At 38.8% G+C, this 19,101-nt stretch overlaps 1 protein-coding gene across 1 annotated transcript; it reads right to left on the bottom strand.

Moving 5' to 3' along the window:
* Nucleotides 1–4,729: 4,729 nt before the first annotated feature.
* CCD8 (carotenoid cleavage dioxygenase 8) lies at nt 4,730–10,134 on the bottom strand. The gene is made up of 7 exons (XM_077355245.1): nt 9,812–10,134; nt 8,749–9,037; nt 8,056–8,510; nt 6,266–6,459; nt 5,714–5,903; nt 5,506–5,608; nt 4,730–5,119 (listed from the first exon to the last, which is right to left on the bottom strand). The coding sequence occupies exons 1-7, from the start codon at nt 10,097–10,099 to the stop codon at nt 4,974–4,976; spliced, it is 1,665 nt and encodes a 554-aa protein (XP_077211360.1). The 5' UTR covers nt 10,100–10,134; the 3' UTR covers nt 4,730–4,973.
* Between the last annotated feature and the right edge of the window lie 8,967 nt (nt 10,135–19,101).

Below are 19,101 nucleotides of genomic sequence, written 5' to 3'. Positions count from 1 at the left end.
AACAACCCACTAACTCCAAGGCCCTTGCACCTTTCCACAGACATAACGAAGCCACCTAAAACTGCCCATGAATCTGTCATTTTCTTAGCTGCAATGCAAGTGAGGAATGCCAGATTTTTCCGCCCCTTTGCCGGATTTGTGAACCGGCAGATTTCCGAAGATAGCAAAGGATTCCTCTTAGACTGGCAGGATAGCTTGTGGCAGCACCAATCCACGACCATCCTCTATAAAGTCATAAATAATAAAGCCATCCGTTGGTACTATGCTCTCAATCTCAACAATCCTCTCAATCTGAACATCTACTACGAAGTCAACAATTGCATTGTGCTGACGTCCTAACGTGGAATAGGCATCCTCAATGGAATGCTACATCTCTCCATACTCTAGCAATGGCTCGTCAGTCATTGTACTCTCTGGCTCTGTATTTACTCTCTCTAATTGTGCTCGAGGATCTGACATATAATGTTCTGACATAGGCTCGAACTTGACATCATTACAAATCTCACCAACACTAGCATATGGCTCATCATGTGGCTCCTCAATCGCCCTAACAACTTCCTTCTTCCGTTTTTGAGAACTAATCTCATCATCAGATGATAGAGGATGAGAAGTAGCTAAGCAGCTCCTCTGCAATCAAACTGACTCAGCAGCTCCTCTGCAATCAAACTGACTCAGGAGAAGTTCTATCCATTTCATCCGGGCCTCAAATTTGGCTTCTCGTTCACAACGGGCTACGGTTTCTTGTTCATGGCGAGCTTATTCAAGTATCAACCTCTTTTCATACCGATAAAGAGTCATTGGCAGATAAGCCCTCATAAACTCATTATAGACCTACTCCTATCAACGGAATAGAGGTTCGCTTAAGTTACGATGCTCCGTCATCATGGGTACCCAGAACGATTTGGCTTGTTGTCTCGCGGTTTCTTTTACCAGACAAATAGTCGCTCGGTGATCATAATCGTAGTATTCGTTGTATGCCTCAAGAGCATCGATCCGTTGTAGACATGGAGCTTCATAATATCCATACGGAGTGTAGGCATTAGAATATGGAACAAATGGTGGAGCCATTGTGGACAGTGTCGAAAAATGCATCCAATAGCACTTATCCACTACCCTCCAATCAAACAGGTAAAATCTATGGAAGATCATTGTCTGATCGGTCTTTAATGTCAACAAAAAAAACAACACTTTTCACGGATCTCAGATCAAACTTTTAGATGGCCTTGATCACCGGTCAGATCACAACCGATGAATGATATGTATACCTAAAATCGTACTGGCGCTCTTTGCTGGTTGCTGAGAATGGATTGGATATAATCTTTAGGTCATCCCTAACAATTCTCGTGTTGAAGTCGCGGCCTAATTTTCACCCGAAAAGGCCCCGGTGAAGAGCAAGTGAGTGATATCGAAGAGAGAAACTAGGTAGGGACAGGAGAAAGTTCTCGGCTCTTTTTTCTTTTATTTTTATTTTTTTGACCTTCAGCTTAATTACATGTGACTGTGGGTTGCTATGTAAGTTTAAGGTAAGTAAAGATAAGTTTTAGTACTTGTCACACTTAGGGGTGGCAACGGGGCGGGTCGGGGCCGGATGTTGGGGTCCCCTTACCCTTCCCCTTTGCGGGGAATTTTCCCTCTCCCCTTCCCCTTCCCCTCTGCGGGGATGGTGGGGAATCCCCCTCCCCTCCCCGCGGGGAATATCTAATCCCCTTCCCCTTCCCCTCCCCGCATCCTTCGGGGACAAAATCCCCGCCCCGCCCCCTCTTTGGAACCCAACCAAACCAGCAAACAGAGCTTCTTTCTTCTACGTCCATTACAGATAATATTGTGATGAATGCTATGATTCTATTCATGTAATCAACAAACAGATGGACAAAATCAGAAATGCATGGATGAGACAACAAATATAAATAACAACAGGACCTCATCTTTCAGCAATTTTCTGCATAAATTATGGAATGATAAATAGGAAATGAGCACCAGGATTACCTTCATTAACAGGCAGCCAATGTGCAAAAAGTAACTATTTCAGTAGTCACAATGAACTTTAAAAGTCCATAAGTGGGCGCTCACACACGCAAAATAATGTTCATTAGTTCATTATGTATAGCATGTTAACCCCCAGATGAGCATGAGAAATGAGAATAGAGAAGAGAACAAAATCAACAAATGACTTATTTCTTTAATTGCAATTCAGTCTAGTGCTGACATGAAACAAATTTCTAGTAGCTAAATTTTTCTTGTTGAAAATTAAAACCTGCAATCCAACCCTAAAATTCTGTTGGCACTACGATTTTTTGATAATTGCATACACTCAGCGTCTCAGGCTCTCAGATTGTCTTTATTATTTCAACATCTGTGAAAATGTTATTATAGTTCTCAAAATGCTCTCAGAAGCTAATTAAAAGGAAAAGACAAGCTAAGTTTATGTTTGGGGGAATCTTGTAGACGATCCACAGAGTTTCTAGTCGTTTTTCTTAAAAAAAACACTTAAAAATTTACAAAAAAATGGCATTGATTAGCGGGGCGGGGACAACTCCATCCCCTTCCCCTTCCCCTCCCCGCACCGGGGAATTTTTATATTCCCCTTCCCCTTCCCCTTTCAAATCGGGGAATCCCCTCCCCAAACGGGGCGGGGCGGGGCGGATCCCCTCTTTTTCGGGTGAAATTGCCAGCCCTAGTCACACTCCACGCATGGTTTTAAATTTCAACCGAAACCGAAACCTAAACACACCGAAACCAAAATTCCCGAAATTTCAAAAATTTATGGAATTTCGTCTAAATTTATAATAAAATATTAATTTTTTATCCCGTCAAAGAATTTCTATTGAAATTACCAAAATTTCGGCAATTTCGATCAAAATTTCATCCCAAAAAATCAGGGATTTCGTGTGTTAATACCAAATTTCACCCGAAATTTTGGGATTTTGGGATTTCAGTTGAAATTTCGGTTTCAGTTAAGTTCGAAAATTTAGGCGAAACCGAAATTTAAAACCATGACTGCAGGTTGCAGATAAAGATAAGTTTTATACTTTACCTGTAGATGCAGGTTACCGAGAGAAGGTAAGTGGCCTTTACGGCCTGCTACTCTGGGTTACCAGGTTGAGACATAAGGCATAAAAGCCTTTCCTTGTAGCTTCAGGTTATCAAGAGAAAAAACGTTATATGGCAACTTGTTTTTCTTGGACACCTATAAAAAAAAGAAACCCTCATGAGTTTCCTTCTTCCTCATGAAACGAAAAGTTCTCCAGAATCAAAACCTTGCTATTCTTAGATGGGAACGAAGGACAGAGAGTGGTGGAGATGCTCGGTTGACTGGGCATTTCGCTAGAGAAAAGTCGTCGTAAAGAATGGTGGTCGACTAAGTTATTCAAGGTGGAAGAAGGGTCGACTTGGGGACTGAGTGGCAAGAACTAATGGTGTAGGCTAGTATGTTGGGTTGAATGGGTGAAGACGGCATCACGCTTAGGGGTTTATCGATTGAGAAACGAAGTAAAGTGTAGCAGTTTTTGTATGAGTTGTTGTTGGTAATAAGGGACAGTGGATAGGAAAGAGGTGTTAATCATCTGTTTTGTGGGGACTAGGGAGGTTTTCACGTGAAAACTGGGTGTTCGTTAGGGACTATTTTGGTTGAAATAATGAAGGAATTTTGGGGAAGAAGGATTGAGGCTTTGAAAGTTTAAATAGGGGCTGTTTTTAATTTTTAGCAACGACATGGTATAAGAGGCTGATGTTGGGGCTGCTTGTCAGGCTGCCGACAACTGGCTTTGATGGTAGTGGCAATCAGACGTCTCGGTTTTGTGATTTCTTCTTGCTGAAATGAAGAGGCGCGACGGAATGAATATATGAATGGCTGTGGTAGCCACCTGCAGTGCCTCGAACATATTTGGCCACCAAGAAAAAAAACTGTTAAAGTGTATGCCCTAAAAGCCAGTCATTGTAGTATTGAAACCATTTTAATTAATAAAGTATTCCTTTTCATGACATTTATTGGGTGTTATTGAGGAGTGTGTGATGTGCTTGTTTCCATTTGACACACGTTTTCCTTAGGTAGCATCATAGGAATGGTCATGCCCATGAATTCACAAATTCTAAGGGGCAGGGAGATATGACATTCCAGCTCTTTGCAGACCTAAAGCATTCCTAGTTGGGGTTGAGGCTGGTCATATCTTTCGGTACACAACCAGCATCAAACCTGCCTCCATACGCGTAATGGGGTGGCTTTTCTCAGCCACTGGAGTAGTGGACCTTAAGTAGGTAGGATGGGTGCGATGAATGATTGATGCACTAAACCAGATCATTTCTAGAATAGCATGTGGACAAGAAATTGGTTAAGGCTATTCTAATAGTAAGGACCTTTTATATGTCCAATTAATCGTAGCCCTTGATCTGAAAACTAAAAAGGCGGCCCATGCACGAGGCTCCCGCCATTGCGGGGTCTGGAGAGGGCTAGATGTACGTAGCCTTTCCCCTGCTTTGCAGAGAGGCTATTTCCGTGACTTGAAACCATGACCACCAGGTCACAATGGAGAAACCTTACCGTTGCGCCAAAGCTCGCCCTTGATCTGAAAACTAAATTACCTAAAATATCGGTCATAGAGGAGAAACTTGAGTGAACAATAGAGTTTTAATTGAAAATCTCACGCACTCTCACTTGTTCTTCCTTTTGCACGTCGGATCATCATATTCTTTGATCTTCATCCCCTAATCCACTATCCTAATAGTTGTAATATTCATTCCAACAAATTTAAGTATTTATACATTGATAATCACCTAATGCGTACATCTTTTTGGTGACAAACCTCTAGTTATCGTACACATTTACATACATGCAAGAAAGCTACAACCAAGTACATGCAAACATGTTGATGCTGTTCATTGAGGGGGTTGCAAAAATGATCTCTCCAATTCTCCCCACTTAAAAACTTCTATAATTCAATGGACTTGCATTTATTATACAGCAATCGTCTGATCTTCTATTTCTTTGGAACCCAACATCCATGGAGGCCATATGGAAGGCCATATGGAAACTTGGCTCTTGCTATCTCTTCGAATGAGGATCCGTCTAGCAGCAATGCATAACCCTCGCCATTTTTGTCACTAATCATGGAGATCACCACACCTACACACCAGTTTATGTTGAGATATATGAGAATAAGCAAGTGAAAGCATGAATGGATGATCTAGATCAATATACAGTACATGTGCAATGGATGGTCTAGATCAATATCCAATATATGTGAGTTATGATTGTCATATAATAGAAATAAGTTGCAATGGAGCTTTCCACTTGGATTATGGAGTCAAATTTGTTATAATTTCAAAAGAGAAATGATATCCGCATTCCCCATTTGATAATAGCACTCTTAACAATCACTTTTTTGAGTTTTGCTATTGAATGCTTTAGGGGAACTATATAACAACTGCTTAACTTACAATTAAAAGTGTAAAGTAAAGACAGGACTTGCACAATCAAAACAAGGGAGATGGGAGATTATTTTCACTCACCATCATCTTCCTCAGTGGCACCCGGCCTAGCTACGAAGAAGGGTTCAGAGGGCACGGCGCCCTCAGCGTGCCAGCTCTTTGCCGTCTTTGTCACCAAATCAATCTTGAGAATGATAGAAATTAACCCATATTAGAAATAAGATTAACCAAGTAAGTAATATCTAAATTAAATACAAACTTTGCATGAAATGGTGTATGAAGTTGTTACTTTTGTTAGGGTGTTGGGAAAATTGCAAGGGCGTTGAGCACCACAAGCATAGGCATATCTGTATTTCTTTCCCAAGTGAGCAGGGTTGATGCTACACATGTCCATCCCTCTCCCATGTTGGTCAGGGTCCAAAGCTGCCTCTAGCTTCCCCTCTGGACTTCCATCTAAGGGTATTGTGAAACGCCCAACCCTAAAATTTTCATGTGATAAACCAACCTAATTAGCATACAAAACCATGATTAAAGGTAAGGAACATAATTAATTAAGCGCTCTTTGAATAGTTTTAATTAATTGAGTATACTCCTATATATACAAATGGGTTTGAAGTTAAAATATGATTATTTGGAAATAATGGTCATAATAGTTTTAGAAAGGCTATACTTAATGGGTTTTAAAGAGGGCTTAATGTGCAATCTGCAAATAAGATTAAATTAAAAATATTATTTGAAACTAAAAACCTTTTGGGTGTCATTATTTCAAAGAGGCCGTTAATCATTTTGTTATAATAATAATCCCCCTATCATCCAATTAATAAATAGTGAAGACACATACCTTGCATCCGGCAATACGTCTTCGCCGGAAAATGACCGGAGATTTTGTAGCCGGAGCTTGTCAAGAATGGTGGTGTCGGCATTGTGTTCACAACAGTCGGCAATGACTGCCGTAACTCTCCCATCTTCGTCTAATTCCTCGTAGGCATTGATAAAATGGAATGTCACGTACAAAGGAACCTCCACACTTGCCACCTGCGGGCAATTATTATTATTATTATTATTATCATCGTCGTCGTCGTGGTGATGAATTATTATTATTATCATATTATTATTATGATTAGGAATTTGTTAGGGACAGTTGAAGAAGGCCATTTGCGCATTTTTGTCTTGTTCATTTACATGAGGTGGCCGCCCATGCAACAGCCCAGGCACGAAATGCCTTGTGCAATGGTCCCTAGCAAATCCCTATTATTATTATTATTATTATTTGCTAGGGACCATTGCAGAAGGCATTTCTCGGATGATTATTATTATTATTGATGCTCATAAACAACTACAGCATAGGTAATACCCTGCTCTGCAGCGCAGGAACACTTTCCTCTATTATAATGATTATTATTATTATTGATGCTCATAGCAAGCAGGGTTTATTATTATTATTATTACTATTGATGCTCAAGTTGACCTTTGTTCTTGGGATAAAATATTTCCAGAACACAAGAGAAGAAAATTTTAAGATAAATTTATGTTAGTAGGATAGCCAATTCCAAGAACAGCTTGGTTAATTATCCAAAGATTTGTAATCACTTGGTGGAGTAGAATAATGATTAATTGAAGCTCCATCGTGACAGTGATCCATTGCACTAAAAACAGCCGTTCAAAAATTCGAGAAACAATGAAGATAAAACAAAGGAAACAGACCTGATGTAAATGATTCACTTCCGTTAAAACTGAAGTTGAAGTTTTTGAATCCTTTGTTTTTACTGCCACCATTTCCGTTAAAACTGAAGTTGAAGTTTATAAGTTACCTTGTTTTATGTTTTATTAAATGATAGTTTAGTATACACTTGCACTCTACTTTGTTGTATAAATTAGGAAAATCATTCTCAAATCTTTAAATGCATGGGAAATGCGAGTGGAGCCTGGCCCTATTTAACTTGCGTGGCACCATTGAGTACTCCATTGACACGGCTGGGTGCAACTTGGGTTGGCATATTTTGATAATGGCACCAGTCACTTTATTTTACACTTCATTTTTTTTATTACCTTTTAAAGGCTGTTAAAAAACTCAAGCTGCTATCAAAATCCACCATGGTGTGATAATCATGAGACCATGGTTGGGGGATTACTAAAATCACAAGTTGGTAAGTTGTGGGTCCCTATAAATAACTTATTCTTTGTGTTGTGTAGTTAGTGGCACACCTGTTCACTAGGAAATATCTGCCCCCTGTTTTACTTGGGACAGCCACCTCTGGTGTATCGATGACTGCAGAGGTGCTTATTAACTTCACATGGGAAGAATTTAACGGGCATGATTGCGGCATACACTGTATTTGGCTGTTCCATGTAAAAAAGGGGGTGAATTTATGATTTCCCTATTCTATTATAGGGTGATGATAAATTCGCCCCGTGGAGGATAATTCGCACCCCTTTAAAGTTTAAGGAGGAGGGTAGGTGGCAGACTTCAACACTTTTTTAATGTCAATTCACGTTACAGGGTGCGAATTATCCTAGATGGGGTGCGAATTTATCATCGCCCATTTATTATACTAATTATAGAGAGAGAGAGAGAGAGAGAGAGAGAGAGAGAGAGAGAGAGAGAGAGAGAGAGAGAGTGAGTGTGCTTACGATCTTCCCGCTAGCTTTGCACATGACATGCATGAAACCTTTGGAATCAGGGTGCCACTCAAACTTGTACAGAGGTGTGGGCTCCGCCCTCAGCAGATTCTGCGCACAATACCTTAATGGCATCTCCGGCACAATCACATAATGCTCCGTCACAGGGAACGAGTGGACCCACCCGGGCGAGGGCCCACCACGACAATCGACCCTCCCTATCACCTTCCTCTCATTGCTCTTTGGCTCCATCCTGACCACTGTGTACCCTGATCGGACTAAGTCCGGTAAAAGTGTCAAGAACTCAGACTCAGTCACTATCGGGTGCGCCGAATGAATCAAACCCCCCAAATTGTCTGTGTACTCAAATTGTCCAATTGTGTCTAATGTGTTGGGGTCCACTTCGATTGAACCCTTAATTGTTTCTGTTAGGCAGACGACCCGACCATCTCCCAGCCTAACGACACCTGTTGAAGTATAAATGATCAAATAACACCAACTCTAACTGCTTAAGCTTTTGGAGTTATCAGGAGCTAAAGGTTTTGGGTTCAAAACTCACAACTCTTTGATATTATAAAGTCCACACATAAGGCCAACCCAAAAAAAGAGAGGCCATACATGGGGGGAGTGTTGAAGTATGAATGATTAAATAACACCAACTCTAACGAATTAAGGTTTCGGAGCAATTGGGTTGTTTTACAGCACCTGTGTTGGCATTATCGGTTAGGGATGCACCCGAGAAGAGGCTAGCCAATTCGCCTATGTAAGAGATAAAATTATCAGCTTTTGGGGCCTCTGAAAATTCGCGGTAGCAAAGTTTCTTGCTCTTCATGGCAGCCTTGTAAGCCTCCGATTCGATTTGGCGATGGCCCGCAACTAATCGGCCGTTCTCAAAGTGGAGACGGACCAAGGTTGCGTAGCCATCGAAGAGATGGCGGAAATTATAGTCTTCTATGTTCCATTGCCCGGGCCCGTTCCTTAGGTAGGTCCCTTTCTGAAGAAATAAACAACACTTATTCAGATATTAATCAATTAACCAATGCCAAAAGGTGATAGCAAAATAAATATCCTTTTGTTTAATAGCAAAGAATTATATTAATATAGACAAAGAGACACTGCTCCTCGCCTGCGGTAGAGAAGATCAAAAGAATAGAAAGGATAACAAAGAGGAAAAGTTCAAAATCAATCACCTCACATATATCTTTGAGATGATCTTACTATGTGTTGAGTTATAGAATGGACGGATCCCACAGAATATATATTCTAAATAACAGTGTATTTCGAGTCTGTCCACTTCATAATTAGTCATATTAACCATGCCACTAATTAATTATTAGCAATTTTATTGATTGTAAGGCTTATTATATTATACTAAGATTATGTCAATTCTATCACCGATTCCTCTCTGACTAGAGCATGTTTTAGGGGTGCAACTTGGGTCGGGTTGGGTTGAGCTTTTTTCTTTATAGGTGAACTGGTATTGAAACTCGGATCACCGCGTTGAAGAATAAAGCCTTGACCATTGAGCTAGAGGCTCAATCCTTGGGTTAATCTTTTGCGCGCTAGAAAATGAATTGGAATCAACCCAAACCCGACCTGATTTTATGGTAAAAGCTCAACCCAAATTTCTAATAATCGAACAGGGAACGATATTCCTACCATTTATTTATCGTAAATTTGGAATATATCTAGTAATATTAAGCTATAAACATAGAAAAATAAACCAATTATCTTGCATCAAATATTTAATTAAAACCATGGTATATACCAGCCACAATGGAATTTCACCCTCGACGCTTAACTCGCCTTCCCATCGCTCTTGCTGGATGCTCGTCCATGCTGCGAGCTTCCCCTTGCTCTCTGTTTCAGTTGGCGTGGACGGAATTATCACCGGCGGTCTTGTAGCGACTCTCACTATAGGCGACTCGAGCATGCGACGTCTCGTTGGTAGCTGACCTTTTGAGGGGAACACATGGCTGTCGGAGTTGCCGGAATCCGGCCCAGAAATGGAAGGAAAGATGTTGTTACTGGAACCCACAAATGTTATGGAAGCCATGGAAACTGAGGTAGGAAGAGAAGAGAGCTTATCAAGCATATAATATTTGTTTGGGAGAGGAGGTGCAAATGCATAGATATATATAGCCTAAGGTTTTTCATGGTGGAATCTTTGTTTGTGGAATGCTTTGGGTTAAACGACGAGAGAAAGAGGTTAATTAAATTACTTAAATACCCCTGTCATCTTTCTGATGTGACCATCGTTTATGCGACCACCTTAAAATGACTATAATACCCTTATAGTTTTAAGAGGACAAAAAAGTAAATAAAGGAAAATGATATTCATACTTACTTGTTTTGATAATGGCAATCCTCGCTCTCTTAAAAACTTGTTTGATTGGCTGTGCTGAGTTCTTTGAGAATTGATAATGCCACCTCATATGAATTACCCACAATTTGGATCTTGGTTCTCTAATCCTTTAAACTTAACGAAACTTTTCCGTATCCTGCATTGTCTGGAATTTGCAAATGCAAAAGATTTTCTAAAATTTCCTACTTTTTTTTTTTACCCACGAAAAATATAGCTTTAACCAACCCTATTCAAGCTTTTTTTACACAGAGAGACATTCAATCAATGATAATATCCCTCAAAATTAACCATACTCATATCATTTTCCCCTAAATCATGGAAAGAAAAAAAATTCCCAAGAAAATTTTGCTTGCAATCCAAACACAAGGCCTTAGACAACTGAGAGGTATCAACTGTCTTCAAGTAGCAGCATTTGCAGCACACTTCAAGTTTATGATTCAGTTAAGTTAATATTATTCAATTATACTCTTTTTGTTAACAATAATCGATTTTTTTGGTGATTATTTTAGTTAATTAGCAATAAGAGAGATGATTTTGTTGATAGACAATGAATGTGTATGACCAAGCTACCTAGCTAGAATGAGTAACATATATGCTGATATCTACCTCCATACAGGCAATGTTGGAGACATGATAGTACTGGCACAGTTGGTATGTAAAGTGTGAGTAGTTTATTCCTTGCAAGACACCTCCATTTTGTCCTTGTGGTGGGTTGTTGTTTTTAGGGATATAGACATATAGTCACAATTCTCAAAGATGGGCTTTAAAAGGAGACCCACGTGTTTCATTTATGTCACAGCTAATTGAAGGGTAAGATACGAGAATCAAGGCAGAGGGGCCACAACTAACGGGGCCTTCAAGTTAAGTCAAACACCCTAGACTGTAGGATTTGCATCCATTACTTACAGGCAGTTGTTTTACTCTAAGAAGAATTCCAGCAGCTGAAGGTAGGGCTTACAACCATTTGAGACCCGATCTCCTCGGATCATCAATAAATTTAGTTAGGTATGAAAAAAAGAACACTTTGAAATGTCAAAACAACAGTAGAAACATTAAATTAAAAACACTCTGAAAATTCAAAATAGTAAAAAATCAGTTAGATTTGTCAAAAAAAATATAAAAAATCGGCAAATTTTTTTTTTATAAAAAAAATCATCAAAAAAATAAGGTTGAATTTAGAAAAAATTGGGCCAAACCAGAAAAAGAAAGAAAGAAATAAACTGGTAAAAAATAGTGTTGAATAGGGAAAAATCAGGTGAACCATGAAAAATCGGGTCGACTTGCCAGAAATTGAGTTTACGTGTCAAAAAATATGTTGAATCGGGAAAATATGTCAACTCGACCAGATCTTTTGTCGGGTAGACCCAATTTTTTAATGAGTCGGCATATTTTTTTCCATTCGACCTGATTTTTCCATGGGTCAATCTGATTTTTTTTCCCAATTTGACATGAATTTTCATATTCTTGCTATTATTCAATGTTTTTTTTTTTTCCAACTATTGCCAATTTTTTAAATAGTTTTATCGATTTTTTGACATATCTAACTGGTCTTGCAAATATTTTTATTTTTTCAGTTTTGCCATTGCAGATTCTTCTTTTTCCTTCTTTCTCTTCATCTTGTTCTGCTTCTTCCTCTTCTTCTTCTTCTTTTTCTTCTTCCGAGTTGAAGTGGCAGTCGGACGAATAGTGTAGAGATGAAAAAAAAAAAAAAAAAAACATGAGACGAAGAGGGCAAAATGGTCTTTTGGATAGTACAGTTCCCCTATACGGTCCATAGAGTTGAAACTACCATCCATCTGTAAAACTAAACTCTTGTTTTAATTACTTGGTCTTTTCCCTATGATCATTGCCACCTAAATTTCCGTATTTGGATTTTAAGAATTTTTGAAGTAAATCAGAAAAAGACTTTTTTCACCAAATTTTCATGCTTTTCTATTAATCGAATACACATGAAAAATGTTTGCATATAGGGAATTTTTTCCCCCAAACTTTCCTGCTTTTCTATTAATTGAATTCTAGAAACATTTTAAAATGTTTTCGGTACAATTAAATATCCCATGGGAGAATTCCAAGGTTAAGCAGGGTTATGAATTTCCTAAAAATAGGGGAATTTTAATGAAAAAAATCATGGAAAAAGATTTATCCAAATGCAGGAAAACTTATTTTCCATGAAAAATCCAAAATAAAATTTCCCAACATCTAACAACATTTTACTATGGTTTTGTTTCAATCTAGGATAAGAAATTTAAGGGTGGTGTGGATGCGAGGAAACAAATTCAAGGAAAATGAGTTTTGTAGGCTAAGTGTTTGAAAAAACTTGTTTTTTAGGGAAAGTTTTTCCAAGAACCCATCGATCCAAAGCCCTTAATTAGTTGGGATGAGGAGAAGCAAAGTGAGGGTATCTTTATAATTTGCACTAGGGGGGCTACCCATGATAAAATCATATGGTCAAGGGAACAAATTAAATGGGCAGGACCTAGGACTTTCCCTAAGAAGAATGAAGAAAGATGGAAAGAGAACCAAGCTAGGCTCCCAAACCACGCAAAGTGGGGGTTGAATATTTTTGGGCAAACACCATTTCCAGTAGTGATTACGTTGCACATCAATAACCAAGCATTTGCATGACTTAATTTATTTTAAATTATAGAATGCATTCATGCTCCCTTAAGACAATGACTTTTATCATGGTGGGGGACCCAATGCTGCCTTTAGAGAATGCCTTTTATCATGGTGGGGTGCCCAATGTTTCCACTTTATTAATATATTAATACTTTTATAAGCCTAAATTTACCTTAATTCTTACCAAAAATGTCAAAAATACCCCTTCAATAAAACAAAAGGTATTTGAAATTATAAGAGGGAAAATAAAAAGAGGTTGATTAATTGATGCTTACATATATTTTGGCTACAAAACTATATGTTACAAATATCCCTACTGAAGTGTTCCATGTGTCTCTCGTTACACATAGGAGATGCTTCTTTAGGTTTTAGGGCTTAGGGTTTAGGACAAACCATGATGCATCTACATCTCTAGCTAATTTTATGGAGTTATATGTTAACAGTGACGTGACAAAACACAAGGCTAAATCATGTGATAAAGGAGTTTAAGTTTCATAATGCATGGGTTATCGAATATTTTCCGATAACCATTTTCGTTATCTTTTATTAATTTCTTTCTTTTAATTTCTCTTTTTTTAAGATGTAGAGAACACATGATATGCATGGTTACTTCCCTTGTTATGAAGGAAACTATGTCCATGTTTGGTAATCATGAAATATTCTTCCATAGAAAATTAGTTTAGCCTATAGCGAGGGAAGGCAGTGGAGAGGGTGGGACATGAGAGGGCCTGAGTGAGTAGAGGGTAAGAAAAGGCTAAATACAAGGGAAAAAAACTCTACCCAAAATAATTGTTCTCCCTACGTTTTAGCCACTACTCACCCTCTCCTCACTCATGCCCTCTCAAGTCTCTGCTTCTTCCACCCTCGCTACCCCTCTCTCACCACTTGATAAACTAATATTCTATTGAAAAATATTTCACTGTTGCCAAGCATAGCCTAAGGTCATTCTGGATATCACTTCATAATAAACCACTTGCTTTGGTGTGTCTATCTAAGTATAGAAAAAAAATTAAGCCCCTTGGTATTGCTTGGCTTTCATGATTCAACTCAAGTTTCGTGTCTTAGTGAGAGTGTTATGGGGGTGGCAGACAAACCTTGGTTCCCCACAAGGTAACATATTCCTAATTAAATTGGTTAAGGCGCAAATTGGATTATTAGTGGATAGTCTAATCCATGATTGGGTGATGGGCCAATAGTGACACGCTCACGTGTCACCTCCTCAACTAGACCCGAGATGTGCAACGGGCCGTAGGCACATGCGTCATGTCATTATCCTACAGGGGTTTAGAAAAGGCAGTAGTGGCTGTGATGTTCTTCACTACTTTGCTGAGTAGTGGTTGTGATCTTCTTCACTACTTTGCTGATTGACTTAAAGTAGTCATTTCCCTTTGGTTTAGGGGCGTGTAATGAAGTGGCGGCCATGGTGGTCCAAGGGCCCATGGGCTTCAAGATGCAAAGTGGGAGAGAGAGAAGATGCTTGAGGGAAAAGAACACCCCAAGTTTTGTTGCTCTTCTTTTGTTGCTTTTTCACTCTCTCTCTCTCTTTGATTAGCTCTTGTTTTAATGTCTAGAAATTATGTTTATGTCATGACAATAGAGGCCTCATTAGACTAAACATGTGGCATTTATAAGTCGTTCAGTTGGGCCCATTGTCAATGAATCATCGGATCAGTAGACCCGGGAAGGAGGTTGAAACGAGAATGATCAGTGAGACATTTGGATAGCAATTGATCATGGTGGGCCCCCAATAGATGATCAGCTCCAGTAACTATTGGTGAAAGGGCTAAGAATAGCGCAATGTGAAACAACCAGTTACTCCGAAGCTTAAAACTGTTGGAGATGGCTCTTAACACTCCCCCTCATGCGTGGCCTCTCTTTTTAGGGTTGCCCACACATGGCACAAGTGGCCCCTCTTTTTGTGTTGGCCATTAAACATTGATTTTTAATATCAAGGAGTATTCAACGGTTACGTGACTAAATGGGTCCCACTTATGCTGGAATAAATTAGTTTAGATTTTAGCAATTTCTAGGATTTGCTTTCTAGTTGTTGGTATGGATAAGAGTCTGAGAGGGTTATTTAGATTGGTTTAGTAGGAGCTTTAGAGAAAGTGTCAAGTAGGTTTTCTAATTATAAATAACATGTAGCAAGTCTTTTAGAAATGAATGATTAATTTTATTTCAAAAAGTGTGTTTTTGTGCACAAAGGAGGACTGATCATTTCCTCAAAGTGGATCAAGAGGCTGATCTTCCGTCTAAGAAGATCAAATATGTTGCGAACCAATCGGGTTTGTAACATGAACCCATAACCTTGGCTTTGATATCATGTGAAACAACCAGTTACTCAAAGAGCTTAAGCTGTTGGAAATGGCTCTTAACACGCAGAGTATAGTTGTCCATTTTACTTAGTTCATTGGTTTGCTGCCTTTTGGTTTGGGTTCACAATTCTCATGTGAACCCGGATTGTTACGGGTAGACAGATATTAGTCCCCAAAAGATATATAAATCTAGAGGTAGGGGTGTCCAGTTTGGATCCGATTCACATATGCCTTGGTCACGATCCGTTCAAATCCCTTATTGGTCAGTTCCTTTTTAGAGTGTTTCGTGGATCCTACTTTTGAGTTTTGGTCATGATCAGGGATTAGGGTTTGCTGGTTTAGAGAGAGAGAGAGAGAGAGAGAGAGAGAGAGAGAGAGAGAGAGAGAGAGAGTTTATGGAAACAAAAGCAAGAAAATAAAATGTTGTTTGTGGTATTAAGGTTTTTATATGCTACAAAAAAATACCCAACATCAGAGACATAAATGAACAAAAACAACCAAGGGAAATTTCGTAGATTGGTGCGTAGGACGCTCCGTCGGATTATGTTGCTATGTCTGGGTCACAATCCGAAATGATTTCAGACTTTAGGCTATGGATCCAATGGACACAGTAGGATCTAACTACTATGCCTAAGTCCTTACCATTAACGTATGGATCCTTCAGATCCATCGGGTCCACTGATGCCCCTAACTAGAGGTAAGAATGATAAGTCCTAAGTAGAAATAGTTCCAAGTGAACTCCAATACTTGCTCATTTCTCCACTTAAAGAAACAGAAAATCTAAACCCAATTTGCACTAAACAGCTTAGTTCCCTCCTCTTTAGAATATTCAATTAGAAATCTCAATCCCCGTCCAAAAAAAGATCTAACAATTCTTGCCGCCGGGGATAAATCCACTCTATGAAATACAAACTCACACTCGGTAAGTGTAGAATAATATTAATCAACTTTTCTTGATATTGGCACTTTTGTACCTCCATTTTGTCCCTATCCTTGCTTGGACTTATGGGGGATATTCTGTCTTTTGCTTTGCATTGAATGGCAATTTTGTTCGATGCCTCTCTTCACTACTGAGCCTGCTTTCTTGCTTTCCATTAGATCCCTTTCATATCTCTTATTTTAATACTGGCACAACTGTACAATTATAGAAAAGGTTAAACTGACGGATTAAACAAAACAAGATAGAGCATTTTTAGATCAGGATGCAGTGAGGCCAATGCCGGCAACCGAACTTTGAATCTGTGTTAATTATCTAAACATGGTCTTAAGAAACCTTAATTACATATCTTTGACGTTGTAAATGGTTCTAAGATAATGGATTCTGCCTTTGTTTGGTAGGGTGAAAGCAAACAAATGAGGACAAGGAGTTATGGAAGAACAACCAGAATTAATTGACTGGGCATCACTAATTTAGTATTTTTGTGAAGATCTTTTTAGTTAAAAATAAAGAGAGTGCAAATATTAAAATAAGGGGGGTGTGTAAAATATGTGCTCTTTCAGTATCATTCTAAGAGCAACAACTCCTTTTTCTGAAGTTGGGGTCACAATTGGTAACTAATTCTTGACTCGGAGACCAGTCCTTTGGTTTCTGAGTTGGACTCGGAGTGAGTCAACTGGGGTAAAACAACCAAATGGAGAATGATTAAGCAGAAAGGCACTTTTACTATCAACAGCGTAAAAAGAGTGGGCATATTGAGGTATTCTTTTGAGATCAGGACCGTTAATCTAGTAGAATATTACGAGGCAACACGAACTAGTTTGATCTGGACCCCAGGATAAAAATTTGATGCGTAACAACAACAATGTTTGGGAGCAATCTGAACCATAGATTGTAACCAGTTGACGGTCAAATAACCATTCTGGTCCGATCTGGACTATAGACTTACGTATGGACATGATCTAACTACGATCTGAACCATAGAATGAGGCTAGATCAAGGCTTGTGGTGGTTGTTCAGATCAAATATATGATCATGAAAACAAGGAAAAAGTAGGGCCCAGTAAGCATCTTTTAGGAAAGAGAGTAAAAGTGAGTTTACTATAAGCATTTCCCAATCCATGCTGAGTTAAATCGGCCAAGGTAGTTTCGGTGCCGTTACTAGCCACCTGCCATGACAAAGAAGTGGACCTTTCAGGGGCCCACCAAATCTATAGACCCAATCACCATACATTTCATGTGGGCCCAATCCACATGGACAATGAATGTCAATGTGTTCTATACAAAGTAACACATCGATATCCAATGAAGTAAATACCCTAATTATAAAGGAAGCCCAATCATCGATCAGATTACGTGAGATATGACTCAATTGTGATTAATTAATAAATTAGGGGGAATGATATTTTCGTCCCTTTTTCTTCCCCGGGACAGCTGCTTGTGTGTAAAAAGAGGAGTCATAAATACACTAGTGGGGGCTGTCCCAAGGAAGAAGAAGGGGCGAATATATCACTTACCTAAATTAGCCATTAGGGCCATCATCAAAGATTTGGACCATCCTGCATGTAAATTGTAAAGCATCTATTGCGGGCTGTTGTAATTTTATTCTAATGAACTAAGCCTATAATAGCCTATGATAAACCAAGATGATTAATTTAATAATCTTCATTAAAATATGATTAAGGGTGAAGTGTCTCACAGTGGATGGTGCCTTTGTGGGCCCACAATGACATGAGAGATGACGACGATATTACATGGCAAGCTTAATATGGGGCCCATCGGTGTCTCTTCATCGCAATAGATCTTGGCTCCAATGGCATACGGCATATTAGAGTTAGAGGGTGTTTAAATGCCTATAGTTGTCATCTCCATATAATCTTTCCATGCAAATATAATGTTTATAATAATTTTATATTTAACTAGATCAATGGCTTTTGGGGCTTAGATGTCCCATTTGCGAATAAAATTAACTTAAAATAATCTTAAGCTCTGTTTGGATGGCAAGAAAAATATTTCTGATGAAAAAAATTTCTCGGAATTATTTTATTTCCTCAATTTATAGAGAAGTACCATGATTATGGTTGATTTAAAGGGATATCATCTTCCATTAAAGATGTTGGGAAAATCCGTTGGGCAAATTCAATCCGTTCGTGCACTAATTAACAGAAAGATAAAATTAGAAAACAAGCCACAAGATGAATACCAAGATTTTACGTGGTTCGGCCAAGCTTGAATCCACAGGCGAGAAACACAATCTCCACTATGAGAAAACTATATACAAGGATTACAATGGATTAAACCCAAAACCCACAATCAACAATCCACAATCCACAATCCTTTCCTAGCTTCTTTTGTACACACAAGAGAACCCCAAGAAAATTCCCAAGAAGATTACCGAAGAGGAACCCGAGAAGAAACCCTATCCTAGAAAAGGGTTTCCTTCCCATCTCTTCCCTTCTCTTTCTTTCTCTTTTTCTCACTCCTCGGGGTAATGCCTCTTGTGTAGCCGCACCTCCCAGAAGAAGAAATGCATGCTCCTCCTTTTATGTATACTTAGGTTTTCCTAAAAACCTAAAAACAACAGTTTCTATTTTATACCTTCTCCGACATCCCATGATAAATAAGGCAACTTTCCGAACAAAAGATCCCTCTAAATAAAAATTGAATAAGGTTGGTTCTAGTAATCTTTTTTGGTATTTTTACTTAGGTTTTCCTAAAAACCTAAAAACAACAGTTTCTATTTTATACCTTCACCAACATCCCATGATAAATAAGGCAACTTTCCGAACAAAAGATCTCATTAAATAAAAATTGAATAAGGTT

The sequence above is a fragment of the Tasmannia lanceolata genome, unplaced genomic scaffold, assembly GCF_043159265.1.
Source record: "Tasmannia lanceolata isolate RefF3 unplaced genomic scaffold, GAP_Taslan_0.1 ptg000015l, whole genome shotgun sequence".
NCBI classification, from domain to species: Eukaryota; Viridiplantae; Streptophyta; class Magnoliopsida; order Canellales; family Winteraceae; genus Tasmannia; species Tasmannia lanceolata.
This window is presented reverse-complemented; position numbering and strand designations above follow the sequence as displayed.

Coding starts and splice junctions, on each gene's coding strand:
- CCD8 (XM_077355245.1), bottom strand. CDS start 10,099: ATGGCTTCCATAACATTTGTGGGTTCCAGTAACAACATCTTTCCTTCC. Junction 5,904..6,265: donor GACGTATTGCCGGATGCAAG/GTATGTGTCTTC, acceptor TGAAAATTTTAG/GGTTGGGCGTTTCACAATAC. Junction 5,120..5,505: donor TGCCACTGAGGAAGATGATG/GTGAGTGAAAAT, acceptor ACTGGTGTGTAG/GTGTGGTGATCTCCATGATT.